The sequence below is a fragment of the Ursus americanus genome, chromosome 7 (assembly GCF_024610735.1).
Source record: "Ursus americanus isolate L20-20 chromosome 7, mUrsAme1.1.p, whole genome shotgun sequence".
NCBI lineage: Eukaryota > Metazoa > Chordata > Mammalia > Carnivora > Ursidae > Ursus > Ursus americanus.
The window spans coordinates 42,730,933-42,742,620 of NC_142133.1; the positions used below are offsets into that span (position 1 = coordinate 42,730,933).

At 42.4% G+C, this 11,688-nt stretch overlaps 1 protein-coding gene across 1 annotated transcript; it reads left to right on the plus strand.

The window, feature by feature from the left end:
* Nucleotides 1-3,278: 3,278 nt before the first annotated feature.
* Nucleotides 3,279-6,086, plus strand: LOC123799688 (lithostathine-like). Its single transcript, XM_045808852.2, has 6 exons — nt 3,279-3,363; nt 3,677-3,764; nt 4,320-4,438; nt 4,653-4,790; nt 5,404-5,530; nt 5,807-6,086. Exons 2-6 carry the CDS (start codon nt 3,689-3,691, stop codon nt 5,872-5,874), a joined length of 528 nt encoding a protein of 175 aa, XP_045664808.1. The 5' UTR covers nt 3,279-3,363; nt 3,677-3,688; the 3' UTR covers nt 5,875-6,086.
* Nucleotides 6,087-11,688: the final 5,602 nt, after the last annotated feature.

Here is an 11,688-nt window from a genome sequence, read left to right on the forward strand (position 1 = left end):
GGATAGATATTATGATAAAGTGCCCTTCTTCATCTCTTGTTACAATCTTTGGTTTATTCTGGCTTTTAGCATGATGGATGGCTCTCCATCCCCTCACTTTCCATCTAAAATGAATCTCTTGTAGACAGCATATAGATAGGTGTTGGTTTTTTTTTTTTTAAATCCATTCTGCTACCCTGTCTTTTGGTTGGAGTATTTAGTCCATTTACATTCAGAGTGATTACTGATAGATATGAATTTAGTGCCATTGTGTTACCTATAAAGTTGGTCTTTCTGGAGATGTTCTCTGTTCTGTTCTAGTCTTTGTTGCTTTTGGTCTTTCTTTCCCACTCAAAGAGTCCCCATTAATATTTCTTACATGGCTAGTTTAGTGGTCACAAACTCCTTTAGTTTTTGTGTGTCTGGGAAGCTCTTTATCTCTTCTTCTATTCTGAATGATAGCCTTGCTGGATAATGCATTCTTGACTGCATATTTTTCCCTTCATCATGTTGGATATATCCTGCTGCTCTCTTCTGGCCTGCCAAGCTTCTGTGGACAGATCTGTTGCAAACCTGATTTGTCTTCCCTTGTAGGTTAAGGACATTTTTTTTCCCTTGCTGCTTTAAGGAGACTTTTTGTGTGTGTATTTTGTGGATTTGACCTTACTGCCTTGGCAATGGCCAGTTTTTGTTGAATTTGATATGAGTTCTCTGTGTTTCTTGGATTTCAGTGTCTTTTTCCCTCGCTTCTTCTGGGATGATAGGAATGTTATTATGCTTCTATGATGTGAATGTTATTATGCGTCAAAGAGTCGCTGAGTTCTCTAAGTCTACATTTGTAATCCAATACTTTTCTTTCCCTCTTCTTTTCAGCTTCATTATTTTCCATAATTTTATCTTCTAAATCACTCATTCATTCCTCTGCTTTGTCTGTCCTCATTATCATTACATTCAGTCAGTTTTGCATCTTGGTCATAGCATTTTTTGTTTTGGCCTTACTAGTTATTAGGTCTTTTATCTCTGTGGTACGTGACTCCCTGGTGTTGTCTATACTTTTCTCAAGTCCAGCTAGTATCTTTATGATTGTTGTTTTAAATTCTGGTTCACAAATATCACTTATGTCTGTCTTGATTAGATCTCTGGCTATGACCTCCTCTTGCTCTTTTTTTTGGGTGAATTCCTCCATCTTGGCATTTTTGTCTAGGTTGCTGCCTTCTATGTGTTAGGAAAGCCTGTTATGTTTTCCTCTCAGAGTAATGACTATATTAAGAAGAAGTCATACACTGTCCAGGGCCTGATGCTTCAGGAAATGTTTCCGGTATGTGCTGTGTGCACTCTGCTGTTGTGTTTTGGATGCTCTTTCCCTCATGTCAGTCTGCTGAAGAGTTTCTCCTTGCTGCAGTGGGGGATGTTTACATCTGTCCACTGTGTGGTGAGTTTTCACTAGGTGTGTTTTGGTCTCCTTTTTAGAAGAAGCTAGATCATTTTTTCTCTAGAGCTGAAGCTTTGCAGCACTCTGTTGTCAGTAGACTTGGTGCAAGGAGTTTCTGCTGGTCTTCTGGGGGAAGGGCCTGCTGCTGCTCTGACTCTCAGGCATATTTGCCCTAACTCAGAAGCATCTGCAGAGTGCAGGGTGGTGGAGCTTTGTGTAAGTGGCTGAAGTCTCCACTATGGGTGCTGTGCTGCTCACTGAAGTCTGTCAGTGCTGACGGGCAAAATGGTGTCAGCCAGCTCTCTCTTCCCTGGAGAGGGGCGTTCATGCCTGCTACTATTAAGGAATCCCTCACAGAAGAGAGAATAATCTCCCATCATTTGCCCCAGGCTTCTTTCAGATCCCTGCCTTCACCCTGTGTCTGAGCCATCTGCCCACCCAGTGGCACAATGCTTCTGTGTTTTATCTCTGGCACACTCTCTGGGTTTCAAAACTTCAAATTTTAGGGACCTGCGCTGATCCTCTGGGGAAGTGTTTCTGCATGCTGTGGTCAGTGCCGGCTTGTCCCAGAAGGGCAGTTGCACAAATCCACAGGGGCTTGGAGTTTCTGGTAAAACATGGCAAAAAAGTCAGTGTCCAGGTTAGGTGCCCTCAGCAGGTGTCGCTGCTCATATGCTAATGAACGGGCAGCTCAGTGATGCCTGTGGGCTCTTTTGTCCCTGGATAGACAGTGCCACCTCTCCCAAATGCACTCCAAGAAGGGGAACTGTCTCTCCCGGTGCAACCCAGGGAATCCTCAGACCATGCTGTCCACTGCTGGGCCTCTACCCTCCTTCTCCACAGGAGCACCTTTACGCCTACCAGGCTCCACCAGGCAATGATGCCGACTTCTAAAACTTCAGAATTGGAGCTCTGCTGCTTATAAAAACTTGCAATTATTAGCCCCTCTCATTTTCCCTCAGTAGTTGTGGGGAAGTGTTTTTCTTGTGCAATGTCTTGCACCCTGCTCTTTCTCTCTCTTTCTCTCTTTCTCTATTCTCTCCCTGCTCAGGGCTCCCTGCCCTCTGCACACCAGTGATTCTTTTCTCCCCCAAATCATGGCTCTTCACTTCCTACCTTCCATGATGTGGCCTCTTTTCTCCCTCTAGTTGTGCAGTTTGTTCTCTCAGTCCTCATATTGATTTCCTGGGTGCTCAGAATGATTTGATAATTATCTAGCTATGTTCCAGGGACAGGCAATCATAGGGTCCCTCTACTACTTCACCATCTTAACTCCAGTTCCCTGGCTTGCCTTTTGACTTACACAGTCGCTCCATGCTTCCTTCACACCTTGCCACAATATTGAAGGAGCAGCCCTTGAACCATTGTTCCTACTCTTTGTTTCAATTCTTTCTTTTCCCTCAACTAATACTTTGCACTCACCAGTACTTCAAATTTCTATGCCCACTGATTTTTACTTATTAATTTGTCTTTATTTACTCATATAAGACAAAGTTTAAAGAAATTCATATATATGCTTACAGGGGTGAGTTATTGACAGATTACTCAAAAATACACTTTTGACATTTTCCGTAACTATCAGTACCACTATATATTTTTTTAATTATGTACATCAGCATTTCTGCCATAGGGCTGCCTTCCTTGCCTTAAGTGTTTTACAACACTTTAGAACACTGGCAAAAGGTGGAGAAAGTTCAAACTTCACCTGTTCCTGGGGAAGTGCTGGCCTGCTACCAGGAAAGAAGTGACATCTGTGGCAATTCCCAGGCTTTGATGGGAAGTTGTCCTCCCCCATGGCGGGAATCTCCCCAAATCCATGCCAAGCCCTTCCCCATGACCCCTGTTCAGGCTCCACATTCCTGTTATTCATTTCAGTGTCCCTCCTTCAAATTTGCTTATAAAAGGCCAGTCTTCTCTGACCTGACAAACCATTGCAAATCCCTGCAAGACAGGTGAGTAGAAGCTGAGAGAAGATGAGACCATGGCAGGAGTTACACTGTATATATCTGGGGGGAAGTACATGAGGATCCCTGTCAGGGACACTGGAGCTCTGATCTCAGCACAGGCGGGCTGGGCAGTTCTCATGGGGTAGGAGGGTGCAAAGATTTTCCAGTTCTTTCCAGAGCTATACAAGGGGATAGGTGTCACTGAGATCAATTTGTTCATAGGGGACTAAACAATGGAAAGGCAAGGAAGAGGAGTGGCATCTCTGCATGCCCTCTCTCCAGTCACGCTTTCCTTAGTGATGTCTGATTGCTTCCTCAGAACACAGACACGATGCTGCCTCCCCTGGCCCTCCCCAGCATGTCCTGGATGCTGCTTTCCTGCCTGATGTCCCTGGCTCAGGTCCAAGGTGAGCTTTCACTGTTTCTAGCATGGGGTTCTTGTGAATGCTCAGGGCCAGTAAGAAGAGGAAGGCTCCCGTGGTGATGGTGACATATATCCCCACACAAAGAAACTGCCTCTAACTTGTCCATCATCACTCCTTCCTTCAGGGTAAGCAAGGGTGGTAGGCATCACAGTGGTCCACTAGCACTACAAAGAGGTCATTTCCATTTTGTCCCTGCACTCTAATTTATGTTGGTAGGAGAAAGAGGAAAAGTGTGACAGGTCAGTAATGAGAAATAGGGAAGGAGAATGAGGACCCAGTGTAAGAATGGTCAGCCTAGATGGGGAAAGGTTGGACTTTGAAGGGGAAGGATGAAAAGAAAAGAGAAGGTTCCTCATTTATTGGGGCTGGTTCAAGATCAAGAAATCCTGAAAGTGTTGGCAATGGGGAGAGGCGGTCAGGACTTTGGCATCACTTCCCCAAGCATTGACCTAGGTCCCCTAGGTCACCTCCCTACCCTGATCCCCACTCTCCTATTCACTTCTTCCTTCTCTTCTCTTTTATTTCCTCCCACCCTAGGTGAAGACATCCAGAAGGATGTGCCTGCTCCACGGATCAGCTGTCCCAAAGGCTCCAAGGCTTATGCCTCCCACTGCTATGCTTTGTTTATGACACCAAAATCCTGGATGGATGCAGATGTGAGTACCTGGATTTTCAGTTAGGGGTTTTAAGGGAAAGTACATTTGAGACCTGAGGGGGTTGGTTCCATTCTCCAGAATTTCTTGGGGGCAAGACTGAACACCCATATCTTTTGCATATATACCTCTTTTCCACTACCTCTGCTCTGCACTCCTCCCAGTGATGTCTCAGGCTGCCCTTGACTGCCCTTGAGTCTCTCCCTTTCCCACACAGATGGCCTGCCAGAAGAGGCCCTCGGGACACCTTGTGTCTGTGCTCAGTGGGGCTGAGGCATCCTTTGTGGCCTCCCTGATCAAGAACAATGTGAACACCTACTCAAATATCTGGATTGGGCTCCATGACCCCACAGAGGTATGGACTCATCTCCTCTTCATAACCTGTCAAGGTGCTATTGCCCCCCAAGCCCACTCCCTATCCCCTGTCCCTGCCCAATAAATGCCCTACAGAACTCTGGAGCACAGAGATCCTGGGGGACACAAAGGGGAAAGGGAGGGCTCTATAGCAGCTCAACAGCTGAGTTCTGTGGAAGTCCCTTGTCTCCAGCTGAAGTTAATCTGCCTCCTGTCATGCTTGTATACAATTTGCACGTGAGGCCTTATAATTCCATTCTCTGAGCTTCACAGAATCTGCACATATTGTGCTGAGGGAATCCTAAATGAAGATAGGCTCCATTTTTACTCTATAGAACAGACAGTGTCTTTGAGGTTCAGGGGGCAATCACAGATGCATCACTAATTGTTGTTCAGTCAGTAACATGTTACTCTGCTGATCCTGTAGGTCTTTGTGATTACTGGTTTGGGAGTCTGCCACTAAGACCAAGGAGTTAGGAAGAGTTTCCCAGGGGAGAGCTCTGGCTCCAGGGCAACATATAGATGGGCAGAGTAAATCTGGTGATGCTGGGGAGGGGTTCATGCAGGGAGAATTCTAATGGCCATTCAACCTCACCACACTCCATCCTCTATAGGGCTATGAGCCCAATGCAGGTGGATGGGAGTGGAGTAGCGATGATGTGCTGAATTACCTTGCCTGGGAGAAAGACCCCTCCACTATTGCAAACCCTGGCTATTGTGGGAGTCTGTCAAGAAGCACAGGTAAGTAACAGAGGAGCTCCTTTCTGCCCAGAACTTTCCATCTTCTTTTTCCCCATTTCTCAGCGTGACCTTCAGAGAATCCTCAGGAAATGTAGTGTTGGTTTGTCCTCCCCCACCCCCTCTCATCTCTCCTCTCTTTGAGTCTCCTTCCTCTAAACAGGACACTGGTGAGGATGAAAGAGAGGCTTTGGATCCTAGGCCAGAATCTGGGATGCCTCTCCCTTGGGTTCAAGAGCTCCACCAGCCATATGTACCTGAGCTCCTTTGTCTCTCCAGGATATCTGAGATGGAAAGATTACAGCTGTGGTACAAAGCTACCCTATGTTTGCAAGTTCAAGGACTAGGTCTGGGGAGACGTCAGGAACCTGAGTTTTGCATGCAGCTCATCATGGACATGAGACCAAGTGTGAAGACCCACAGTGGACGGGAATAATCTCAAACCTGACCACTTCATTCTGACCTTTCTTCCTCCCTGCTCATTTATCTTCATGTTGTTTTGGTGTATTACATGGTCTGAGATCTTAAAGTGCAATAATAAATACTTTAGTCCATCTCATTTGCTTTTGTGCTCCTATCTCATAGCTAGACTCTGAAGAAGAACGGGTTGTGGAAGGAATTCTGGGTCTTGCCCTGTCCTATGTTATTCATTCCCCGTGGAAAACACTTAAATGTACATCCCTACCAGTGTGTGATCAATATGTAGTCCCTGTTCATTTACATTTGTGTTGTATACAAAAGGAGACATTGTTCTCCCACACACTCTATTGCATATTCCTCCTGTTTGTGACACAAAAAGCCTTAGTGGTGTCTGCTGTTTTTAGAACGGCACTTTTGAAATCATTTGCTATGAATGATCAGTTTTTTCCTTTAATTTGTAATCTGCCTTCAACCATGCCTTTTTTAAATACAGTAAAAAACGAATTACTTGGGTTCTTACTACAGTGCTTACACTTAGAGCATTGGAAGTTGTCACTCTCTTCCTTAAAAAAATTCTATTCTTTTTATTTTTTTTTAAAGATTTTATTTATTTATTTAACAGAGACAGCCAGCGAGAGAGGGAACAGAAGCAGGGGGAGTGGGAGAGGAAGAAGCAGGCTCCTAGCGGCGGAGCCTGATGTGGGGCTTGATCCCAGAACACTGGGATCATGCCCTGAGCTGAAGGCAGACACTTAACGACTGCGCCACCCAGGTGCCCCTAAAACAATTCTGTTCTTAAACCAACCACCAGAAAAGTGTTTGAAACTGCCGTACTTGCCTTTGACCATTTGGGATTCATTTCCTGGGACTGGACTTAATTGCTTTCCATACAAAATCAGGGGTTTTTTTGTTTTTGTTTTTGTTTTTGTTTTTAGCAAAATTTAAAAATAATAGCATTTGTCAAGGCAGTCAGTACTGTCTATACCTAGGACCATGCTTAAGTTCCTGAGATACTGATTATAAAGGATATTTGCTAAATTCATGGCCTTTATTCATAACCAGTTTGTGCCCTGAACCATTATAAATTTATTTCCTCTGGTGAACCATTACAAACTTTTCTATCTAAAAGTCTAGAACAGAGGTAGGCAGGCAGTTTTTATCTCTCCTCCCTCTATGTTTGTTCTGTCCCATTGAACCCTTCATTATTTGATGCCTTCTGGGCAGTCCTGACACAGTTGATAAAAATGCTCCTCTCTTCTAATAATAAATAATGATAATAAATAGTAATAAATCTCTTATTTTCTCACTGAAAACTAGTCCCCCTTAATTATTTTTATTTAAAACCAATTAATTAACATAGCATGTTGTTAGTTTCAGAGGTTTTCTCACTGAAAACTAGTCCCCCTTAATTATTTTTATTTAAAACCAATTAACTAACATAGCATGTTGTTAGTTTCAGAGGTAGAGTTTAGTGATTCATCAGTTGCATATAACACCCAGTGTTTATTACATCAAGCGCCTCCTTACTGCCCGTCATCCAATTACCCCATCCCCCTTCCCACCTCCCCTCTAGCAACCCTCAGTTTGTTTCCTATTCAAGTTAAGTGTCTCTTATGGTTAACCTCCCTCTCTGATTTCATCTTATTTTATTTTTCCTTCCCTTCCCCTATATTCATCCGTTTTGTTTCTTAAATTCCACATGAGTGAAATTATATGATATTTGTCTTTCTCTGACTGACTTATTTCCCTTAGCATAATACCCTCTAGTTTCATCCACATCATTGCATATGGCAAGATTTCATTCTCTTTTCATGGCTGAGTAGTATTCCATTATATATATATATCACATCTTCCTTTATCCATTTTATCCATTCATCTGCCAATGGACGTCTGGGCTCATTTAACATTTTGGCTATTGTTGATAACACTACTATAACATCGGGGTGCATGTGCCCCTTCAAATTACTATTTTTGTATCTTTTGGATAAATACCTAGTAGGGCAATTGCTGGGTTGTAGGGTAGTTCCATTTTTAACTTTTTGGGAAACCTCCATACTGTCTTCCAGAGTGGGTGCGCCAGCTTGCATTCCCACCAAAAGTGTAAGGGGGTTCGCCATTCTCTGAATCCTCTCCAACATCTGTTATTTCCTGACTTGTTTATTTTAGCCTTTCTGACTGGTGTGAGGTGGTATCTCTTTGTGGTTTTGATTTGTATTTCTCTGATACCAAGTGATGTTGAGCATTTTTTCATGTGTCTGTCAGGCATTTGTTTGTCTTCTTTGGAGAAATGTCTATTCATGTCTTTGGCCCATTTCTTTACTGGATTTTTTGCTTTTTAGTTGTTGAGCTTGATAAGTTCTTCATAGATTTTGGATACTAGCCCTTTATCTGATATGTCCTTTGCAAATATCTTCTCCCATTCAATAGGTTGCCTTTTAGTTTTGTTGATTGTTTCCTTTGTTGTGCAAAAGCTTTTTATCCTGTTGAAGTTCCAATAGTTCATTTTTGCTTTTGCTTTCCTTGCCTCTGGAGACGTGTCTAGCAAGAAGTTGCTATGGCTGAGGTCAAAGAGGTTGCTTCTTATATTCTCCTCTAGGATTTTGATGGATTCCTATCTCACATTTGGGTCTTTCATCCATTTTGAATTTATTTTTGTATATGATATAAGAAAGTGGTCCAGTTTCATTCTTCTGCAGCTTACTGTCCAGTTTTCCAAATACCGTTTTTTGAAGAGACTGTCTTTTTTTTTTTCCATTGGATATTCTTTCCTGCTTTGTCAAAGATTAGTTGACCCCAGAGTTCAGGGTCCATTTCTGGGTTTTCTGTTCTGTTCCATTGATCTATATATCTCTTTTGGTGCATATACCATGCTGTCTTGATGATTATAGCTTTGTAATACAGGTTGAAATCTGGAATTGTGACTCCTCCAGCTTTGGTTTTCTTTTTCAACATTCCTTTGGCTATTTGGGGTCTTTTGTGGTCTCATACAAATTTTAGGATTGCTTGTTCCAGCTCTGTGAAAAATGCTGGTGGTATTTTGATAGGGATTACATTGAATGCATAGATTGCTTTGGGTAGCATAGACATTTTAACAATATTTGTTCTTCCAGTCCATGAGTATGGAATGTTTTTCTATTTCTTTGTGTCCTCTTCAATTTCTTTCATAAGTGTTGTATGGTTTTCAGAGCACAGATTTTTCCTCTTTGGTTAGGTTTGCTTCTATGTATCTTATGGGTTTTGGTGCAATTGTAAATGACATCGATTCCTTAATTTCTCTTTCTGCTGCTTCATTGTTAGTGTACAGAAATACAACAGACTTCTGTGCATTGGTTTTATATCCTGTGACTTTGCTAAATTCCTGTATCAGTTCTAGCAATTTTTTGATGAAAACTTTCAGGTTTTCTATATAGAGTATCATGTCTTCTGTGAAGAGTGAAAGTTTAACTTTTTGCCAATTTGGATGCCTTTTATTTCTTTTTGTTGTCTGATTGCTGAGGCTAGGACTTCCAGTACTATGTTGAAAAACAGTGGTGAGAGTGGACATCCCTGTCGTGTTCCTGATCTTAGGGGAAAAATCTCAATTTTTCCCTGTTGAGGATGATAATCCCTGTTGGTTTTTCATATATGGCTTTTATGATATTAAGTTATGTTCCCTCTATCCCTACACTGTGGAGAGTTTTGATCAAGAAAGGATGCTTAGGGATGCCTGGGTGGCTCAGTCAGTTAAGCATCTGCCTTTAGCTCAGATCATGATCCCAGGTTTTTGGGTTGGAGACCTACATCTGGCTTCTTGCTCGGCAGTGAGCCTGCTTCTCCCTCTCCCTCTGCCTGCCGCTCCCCCGCTTGTGCTCTCTCTCTCTCTCTCTTTGTCTTTGATAAATAAATAAATAAAATCTTTAAAAAAAAAAGGATGCTGCATTTTGTCAAATGCTTTTTCTGCATCTATTGACAGGATCATGTGGTTCTTGTTTTTTATTAATGTTGTGTATAACATTGATTGATTTGTGAATGTTGAACCACCTTTGTAGCCCAGGAATAAATCCCATTTTGTCGTGGTAAATAATCCTTTTAATGTGCTGTGGGATCCTATTGGCTAGTATCTTGGTGAGAATTTTTGCATCCATGTTCATCAGAGATATTGGTCTGTAATTCTCCTTTTTGGTGAGGTCATTGTCTGGTTTTGGGATCAAGGTAATGCTGGCTCATAGAAAGAGTCTGGAAGTTTTCCTTCCATTTCTATTTTTTGGAACAGCTTCAGAAGAATAGGTATGAATTCTTCTTTAATGTTTGATAGAATTCTGCTGGAAGGCCAATCTGGCCCTGTAGTCTCCCTCAATTTTAAAGGAAGCATGTAGAGGTGCTCCAATTTGTGTGTGAGCCTCTGATGCCTAACATTTATATGAAAAATGTTGTGTTACATCCAATATCTGAATTCCCCATAATTTTTTCTAACAGAGTCCAGCTGGGTTGCTGACAGCTTGTAAGTGCCTTGCCCGAGAATCCTGTGTCTACAAGCTTCTTTTAGGCTGCCTCAGTTTGGGCTTTTTGGACATAAGCTGCTGACTTGCATTCTAACTCACTCAAGCAAAAATGGGTGATTTTGGAAGGATGTGGATTTCTCCATGCACCAAGATTGGGTCATAGCTGAAGGCTTAGGAAAAGAAAGAACAAAGGAACTGAGATTAATCTCGTCTTCCTTTTTTCTCCCCCCGCCCCCACCACTGGGTTTGGTGTCTATTAGCCAATCAGTTTCCTTGCCCTTGGGATAACTCAAGGCAACATGGCTAACTCAGTAGAATTCTAGCAAACTTTTTACTCCAGGGATTCAAAACTTTAACTACATTTTCAATAAACAAATTTGTTTTCAGGAGAATATCTGATTATTCTAGCTAAGACTGGGTGTTCACCTCAGTCCAGTCAGCTGAGGCAAAAAATTTGAGTCACATGGTATTATTATGGGAGCCACACTCACCTCTTAAGTAGGACGTGTGTATGAGACCCAGTTCTTAGAGAAGGGGAGCAGGAAGGCAGCCCTACAGAAGTTTGCAGCAGCAAATGAGACATAATTGTCTCATCCTTTTGTTCTGACCTTGGCTTGTTTTCTGACCTAATCTTCTTCCTTGGGTACTGACGTGTTACCCCAGGTACCATACCTACTTCTGCTCTTGGACTATCCTCCATACTTTCAGGAGTTGTCAGCTGGCTGTTGTGCTTACTACTCTTGTCTTTATCCAATTCTCATTTGTTTTGAGAACTGTGTATTTAACCCGTCATGATGTGGATTTCTGCCAGTCACCATAAGCCAATGAGCTGGACAAAATCTTCTCCCCAGTTAGAGCAGTACATCACCACAGGCTCCTGGGCCTGTGGTGGTGTGTCTGTCATTGACTTTACTCTCCATCTAGAGTTGAGAAAAAACAATTAGATAGCAATAGCAGCTGCGAAGAACATCTAGATAAGAGTTAGGTGAACTGAGGTACCCTATTTCCTAATATCTCAGAATGTAACTTGGTGATTCATCCCTTTCATTTTAATAAAATTCTTCCCTTTCCACCGCCAAACCTCCTACCACCAAACCACATTTGTCCATTTTAACTAGTTTTTCAAGTGTACCTCTGGGGGACCATAGCACATCAACTATGTAAATCTCTGCAGTTTATGTGTATGTTAAAACTTGGAATTACTTAGAGATTTCTTCCTCATGTCTAAAACAGAATTCTCCAAAATCTCATTCTTTGGGG

What these genes read in the sequence shown, in the direction of transcription:
- LOC123799688 (XM_045808852.2), top strand. Translation starts at nt 3,689, where the DNA reads ATGCTGCCTCCCCTGGCCCTCCCCAGCATGTCCTGGATGCTGCTTTCC. An exon ending in AATCCTGGATGGATGCAGAT is followed by an intron (nt 4,439 to 4,652) that starts GTGAGTACCTGG and finishes TTTCCCACACAG; the next exon opens with ATGGCCTGCCAGAAGAGGCC. An exon ending in GGCTCCATGACCCCACAGAG is followed by an intron (nt 4,791 to 5,403) that starts GTATGGACTCAT and finishes CATCCTCTATAG; the next exon opens with GGCTATGAGCCCAATGCAGG.